The sequence below is a fragment of the Cuculus canorus genome, chromosome 2 (genome assembly GCF_017976375.1).
Source record: "Cuculus canorus isolate bCucCan1 chromosome 2, bCucCan1.pri, whole genome shotgun sequence".
Lineage (NCBI taxonomy): Eukaryota > Metazoa > Chordata > Aves > Cuculiformes > Cuculidae > Cuculus > Cuculus canorus.
In genome coordinates this window covers 2,838,829-2,845,801 of record NC_071402.1, presented here as the reverse complement: position 1 = coordinate 2,845,801, position 6,973 = coordinate 2,838,829, and the positions used below count along the sequence as shown (strand labels likewise).

The window sequence follows — 6,973 nt, the reverse complement described above, 5'->3', positions numbered from 1 at the left end:
AGTCTTACGAGGAGTGGCTGAGGGAACTGGGGTTGTTTAGCTTAGAGAAGAGGAGGCTGAAGGGAGACCTCACTGTTCTCCACTACTGCCTGAAAGGAGGCTGTAGCAAGGTGAGTGCTGGTCTCTTCTCCCAAGTAACAAGTCACAGGAAAAGAGAAAATGGCCTCAAGTTGTGCCAAGGGAGGTACTGAATATTTGAAACATTTCTTTACTGGAAGAGCAGTAAAACATTGAAATAAGCTGCCCAGGAAAGTGATGGAGTCTCCTTCTCTGGAAATGTTGAAAAAAACATTTAGATTCGGCATTTTGGGATGTGGATTTGTAGGTAGGAATAGTGGGTAGAAAGCTGCCTGAAGGAGAAGGATCTGGGGGTGTTGATTGACAGCTGACTGAACATGATCCAGCAGTTTGCCCAGGTGGCCAAGAAGACCAATGGTATCTTGGCTTGTATCAGAAAAGGCATGGCCAGCAGGTCCAGGGAGGTTATTCTGGCCTTGTACCCAGCACTGGTAAGACCGCACCTCGAATACTGTGTTCAGTTCTGGGCTCCTCACTACAAGAAAGATGTTGAGGCTCTGGAACATGTCCAGAGAAGAGCAATGAAGCTGGCGAAGGGACTGGAGAACAAGTTTTACATGGAGTGGCTGAGGGAACTGGTGTTGTTTAGCCTGGAGAAGAGGAGGCTGAGGGGAGACATCATTGCTCTCTACAACTACCAGAAAGGAGGTTGTGGAGAGGAGGGAGCTGGCCTCTTCTCCCAAGTGACAGATACAGGACAAGGGGGAATGGCCTCAAGCTGCACCAGGGGAGGTTCAGACAGGATATCAGAAAAAAAAAAATTCTCAGAAAGGATCATTGGACACTGGCAGAGGCTGCCCAGGGAGGTGGTTGAGTCACCATCCCTGGAAGTATTTAAAAGATGGGTAGATGAGGTGCTCAGGGACATGGTTTATTGGCAGATCAGAATGGGTGATTCTATGTATGGTGGTGTTGGGCTGACGGTTAGGCAGGATGGTCCTAGAGGTCTTTTCCAACCTTAATGATGATGCTATGATTCTGTAAGAGCTAAATTGCATGAGAGCAAGTCCCTGAAGGCTATTGCTGCAAAGCACTAAGTTTCTGAGATTTCAGAAACCCTAAATAAAGTGAGAAACTATGGCAACTTGAATTTAGCAGGTAGACCTGTTTTATCTTACACCAGTGTGGACTGAGAAGTGGTCTAGGGACACAAAAGATGGGAGAGGTCTCCAGTCAACCCAGCAAAGCAAATATTCACACTTCAGGTAGGAATGTGGCTGAACTCACCCTCATCTGTGAGGAGAAGTGGCATTTCTTTGACAAGCCTGAATTGTTTACCCTCTGATGTGAGTTCAGGTGTCAAAACCATACCCAGCCTACGCCAGAGAGAGAGACTGGCAAAGAGAAGCATGCCATGGTACAGTTACAGGACAAAAAAAACCAACACCAAACAAAGCCATCACAAAGTCCATTTGGTTTCAACACAGATGAAAACTTTGTCTTGGCCATTTTCTTTTTCTCCACTAGAGAGAACATAAACAAATAAGGGCAAATGAGCACCTGAACAACTGGAAGAGGCCAATGCACTGTAATTTGCTCACATACCTTACCACCACATGCCACAAGTGTCACAGCGACACTCACACATGCAGATAAATAGCTGGAGTTTTTATTAAAATAACATTTTGTCCTTGATTTAAACACAAAAGCTCCATTCAGGATAGAAATGGGAGTGGAAAACCTTGTTTACAGGGTGCAATCACAACCTCACTGATTCCAGCGAAATGCATAAGGGCAGCCTTGTTCTAAAGAATTTGGGATTTTTCCACTCATGTGAACACTTTGCCCAAGGGTAGGAGGAAAGGCGGGGGTGCAGTGATGTAGAGGATCTACTGGTAGCTCCAAGAGTCACAGTCACATAGGAGAGGCGCCTAACGCAAATATCACCAGCACAAAGCAACCCCTCCCTTGGTCAGGCAAGCAGCCTTGCTCAGGTGCTTTCACACAAGGGTAGCCTTCTGGGCATGCCCAATTGCTGCCTCTCACAGTATATAAACTGTCCCACGAGCAAACAATATCCATACAACCCATATCCAGCACCAGAGGGGTTGTCACAAAATGAAGACTTTCCTTTTCCTCCTGCTGGCAGCAGTCCTGTGCCTGGTCTCAGGTAAGACAGCATGGAGAATCTTCCCCACTTTCCCTCCATCCAACCTTCAGCTAGAAGAAAGGACTTGTGATGGGGTTTGGTAGTGAAGGAAGAAATGCTGACATAGTTGACTTATGATGATCTTTACTTTCAGTTGAATGTCCTGAGCGTTGCATGGAAAAAAACCTGCTGATGGTGGGATCCTAGTGCTGGGTAGAACAACTTCCAGGAAAGATATATCCTAAGCAAAAGGGAATTTAGTTGAAATCAAAATTATTTGAGCCAGACCATACAGTTTTATTTGTGTACGTTTTTAAAGAGGGAGTGGGAGAACTACTTTTCTTCTTTCCAGGCTATCAAAATTGCAACATCTATGCACATGTAAGTATTGTTCCATCTTATTTTCTGACTTTTCATTTCAAAAGTGGTGTCTCATCCTACACAGACCATCAGACTTATAATGGGAGAGAAAAAAAGGATAATCCATGATGTATTTCTTAATCTGGATGGGTAGGGATTTGGGCACTGTCACTATTTTTTTCAGCCTGACTGGGAAAAAAAATGGTTAATAAACCAACTTTTCCCTAGTATCAGAGAACACAATAGGCAGATCTGAGCAGAAATTTTTCTCAGTCAGCAAAGGATGATTAAGGAATAGGCTGAGAAGGATCTTGTACAGTTCTGACCAGACTCTCTCCTCTGCCAGCTTCCATCAGGGTGCTCTGAATTTTGACTTTCATCATGTTAAAGACAGATAAATGTGAGACCAGAGTGCAACAATGCAGATAAACTGGGGTTTGGCTCCTTACCTATACGATGGCTCCTTACCTATACGACCACAACAGTTGTTTATTCCAGAACAACTTGGACAGAGGGAAATCAAATACCTCAAATCATTTTGTGCTCCTGTGCTGAATAATACTACTTCCTAAATTGAATTTTTCTGTGTCCTAAAAGAGCATTTTATGTATTAAGGTAGTTGAGCAATTCATGATATAATCCTCATGGTCATGGGGTTAAAGTATATACATAAACATTAAATGACCCACTTGCAAGTCTTTGAGGCTCCAGCAATGTCCTGGGGCACAGGTGGGCAATGGGTATAGGTAATTGCGCCATGCTCTCAGTCCCCTGGGGACCATTTTTCATCAGGGCTAGACACTTGTAAGCTGCAATGATTATTCTGCCTTTACTTGATGCGCACAACAGCACAGCAGATGTTAACAACAGACTTGCATCCTCCATAGAATGGCATGTCCATGAGGGGGTGGAAACCCTGGTGGCCTTGTTTCAGAAGGAGGCAAAAGCTGTGTTTGCACTTTGTTTATTTCTGTAAGTGGGGGATGGAGAGTATGTGTCACAAGTTGGTCAAATGAGGCAATGGACTTTGGAAATCTCCTGCTCCATTTCTTTCTTCCATCTTATCTTTCCATCTTTCATCCAGCCCTGGCAATGCCTCAGCTAAGGCTCACAAGCCCATCTGGTAAAACTAACGTCTACAGAGGCAGATAAATGATATGTACATTCCCTCCTTAGGACTCCATCCCTTCATCACAGCTCAGGAAGTGGGAATATCACAAAAAGCCTATTCCAGCTAGGATCTGAGTTAGGCATCTCAAATGCAGAGGAAAAAGCATTGTGGGAAGCATTTCCCATTGACTGATGACTCTTTTTGCTCCCTCACTGCACTGACTAGATGAGCAACAGCTTCAGCACTTGCAAAACCTGATTTTCAGCCCAAGCAAATGTACTCTTTTCCACCAAAAATGGAAAAAAAATCACTATTGTTTTCCCAATAACAGAGGTGCTAACTTTCTTTGACAACTCACAGGAATGATTCTGTTTCCTGTCGTAAGTATTAAGTTGGGTTCCCTGGAGAACTTCAAATAGATTAGTCTTATAAGCCTCTTTGTTCTCTTGCAGGTTCTTCCTTGGAATGTTACCAGTGCTCCTCACAGCTCAGCAACTCCAAATGTAAAACAAAAGTGACCTGCGAGGAAAATGAAATGTGCAAGACAGAAGTGATAAGTAAGGCAAACTGGGAGTGGGCAATGTCTTAATCATGGAGTTGGAGCCAAGCATGGTCCAAGACCGCTTCACCTGCTCTAGATGCACCATGTGGTGTGGGCCAGTGTGCAGCAGGAAGAGAAAAGCCATCTGGGGAGAAAGGACTATAAGAAAGCTTTCAAATTACTTTCATGCTAAGTAATGGCTTTAAATTGGAGGGGGAAAGATTTAGATTAGACATGAGGAAGGAATTCTTCACAATGAGGGTGGTGAGGAACTGGCTCAGGTTGCCCAGGGAAGTCATGGATGATGGGGATTTTTGAGGCCAGGTTAGGTGGGGCCTTGAGCAGCCTGACGTAGTGAGAGGTGTCCCTGCCCATGGCAGGGGGATGGAGCTGGGTGGGCTTTAAGGTTCCTTCCAACCCAAACCATTCTATGAAATTCTATTCTGTGAAATGCCAGAAAGAAAATGCTTATCCCTTGGTGATAACTGGTCCCTTGATAGAGGTGTTGACCATCATCAAGCCCTTTCTTTACCATGGCCACAGGAGTGTGATTACAAAGTCATACAAGCACTATAAATTCCTCAGTGTTTGCCAACAGCTCATGCTAATAATTGAGCAGTAAGGCCAGCGCAGTGCCAGTGCCTGGAACAAATCTCAGGAAGGTGCAACTCCACAACAGGGTGCCGGCTGTTAAATATTTGACTTTATAAATACCTACTAATGTCTCTCACCTGTACAAAATTGGGTTTCTTTCTGTTTCATAACACCAAAAGTGATTCGCTTGCTTACAGAGATAACATTTAAGTTTATGGTCTTTAAAGATTTGGAACGTGGATTAAAATGTGAGGGTTGAGTCTGGTGAAACTTAGTCATGAAGTTATGAGGAGTATTCAATGACAGAGCTCACTTTAGGTGAGTTCAATGAAAAGGATACACTTTCATCTAGACCAATTGACAGCCAGCTCTGAGCATAGCCATCTGCATGTCTCTTGGTAAACTCCTTTATCAGATTATGATTTAATTCTCTAGATCTGGAAACAAAAATGTTTACCGTGTCCAGATCTGTGGTGACAGCTCAATTGCTCTTAAACCTGGGGTACAAAATGCATCAGTGGCATGTTCAAACTTCTCTCTGTTGGGCAGCAAATGTAATATCTCCAGTATGCATTTTGTTCAAAATGTGAAACCCCATGGCCATGCAGGAGAGCCAACACGTTGTACAACTCACTGGCCCTATAGACTAGATTTGCTTATGTCAAAGACCTGGTGCTCAGAATAGATTGTGCAAGATTAGGAGGTCTCATGCAGACCATAATCTGCTGGTAAACAGTAGTTACTGAGAATCAACCTGCCACAGAACAATAGGTTGTGCCTCTCAGAAACGAATCAAAGAGTAACTCTGTCATCTGTGAAATGGGGATAGCTCTGATTCCATAAATCCCCTGAGTGTTGAAAGGCTCTGTGCAACAAAGATGTGTGGGATATGAGCAAAGATAACACCACATGCTTGCTCCTCATCCATTAGTAGCTTAGACTCCCCAATGGAGATGTTAACGGCTACTTCATTATTAATTACATTATTAGAATAGTATCTCATTATTCAGTTCCATGAAGCTTGGCTTGGCTTGCATTTAATCTTTGTAGCAATGGTCTTGCTTTCCTTCCAGGGGCCATAGGGCTCTTCAGCATCATCAGCAAGGGCTGTGATTCATCGTGTCAACCAAAATATGAAGACTTCAGCGTAGGCAACAGGAACATCACCTGCTGCAGCAGCAACCTCTGCAATGCCAACGCAGCAGGCAGCGTGAGGAGCAGCTATGGGATGGTGGCAGGGATAGCAGCTGGTGTGTTCTGGACCTTCCTTCACAGCAGACAGTGAGGACCAAAGAGGACTCCCATGACCTCAAAAAGTCTTGGAGTACCCCTCTCACAACAGGAATTGTAACCTGGAGCAACGTGCGTTGAGCACACATAGTTCTTGGAGCTGATGGCAGATCTTTGCCATATGATAGCTTCTTAATTGTTGTATTGCTGTAGTGCTACCAGATAAGAAAATATGTGTGCATGCTGTCTGCATAACACCTAAAATATACTTATTTCTGAATCAAACGTGAGTGTGTGTTTAGCTGTAGATCACTTAGTCACGTATTTCTTCACCCAGCAGCAACTGTGGGTGGGTCTGTTCCATGTCTGGCCAATGGCCAATCTTGGTCATTGCTGTGTAATGAAATATGTGGAGAGAGGTGCCACAGCAAAGTAGAATAGAGGTGGCAACTGTATCTCCAAAGTTTGTCTGGTTTATGACAAACTCTGGAGGGTACATACCCTAAGAAAAATTGTGAACAGCAATCACACCTGAAGGAGAGCTTCCTTATGACCTAGAGACCCTGGGACCCTGCATCTTGTTAGCTAACACACAAGACAAAAGCAGTGTTCACCTTCATAGAATCATAGAATAGTTAGGTTTGGAAGGGACCTTAAAAATCACCTAGTTCAAACCCACCTGCCATGGGCAGGGACATCCCACTAGATCAGGCTGCCCAAGGCCCCATCCAACCTGGCCTTGAACACTTCCAGGGATCGGGCATCCACAGCTTCCCTGGGGCAACCTCTGCCAGTGTCTTACCACTCTCATGGTGATGAAATTCTTCCTTATGTCTAGTCTAAATCTGCCCCTCTCCAGTTTATACCCATTCCCCCTCCTCCTATCACCACAAGCCTTTATGAATAGTCCCTCTCCAGCTTTCTTGTAGGCCCCTTTCAGGTATTGGAGTTACCTCCCCTGCTATATGTG

At 44.4% G+C, this 6,973-nt stretch overlaps 1 protein-coding gene across 1 annotated transcript; it reads left to right on the top strand.

The window, feature by feature from the left end:
* Positions 1–1,931: 1,931 nt before the first annotated feature.
* LOC104063960 (prostate stem cell antigen) lies at positions 1,932–6,277 on the top strand. Its single transcript, XM_009566245.2, has 3 exons — positions 1,932–2,188; positions 4,091–4,195; positions 5,847–6,277. Exons 1-3 carry the CDS (start codon positions 2,137–2,139, stop codon positions 6,056–6,058), a joined length of 369 nt encoding a protein of 122 aa, XP_009564540.1. The 5' UTR covers positions 1,932–2,136; the 3' UTR covers positions 6,059–6,277.
* The last annotated feature ends 696 nt before the right edge of the window (positions 6,278–6,973 follow it).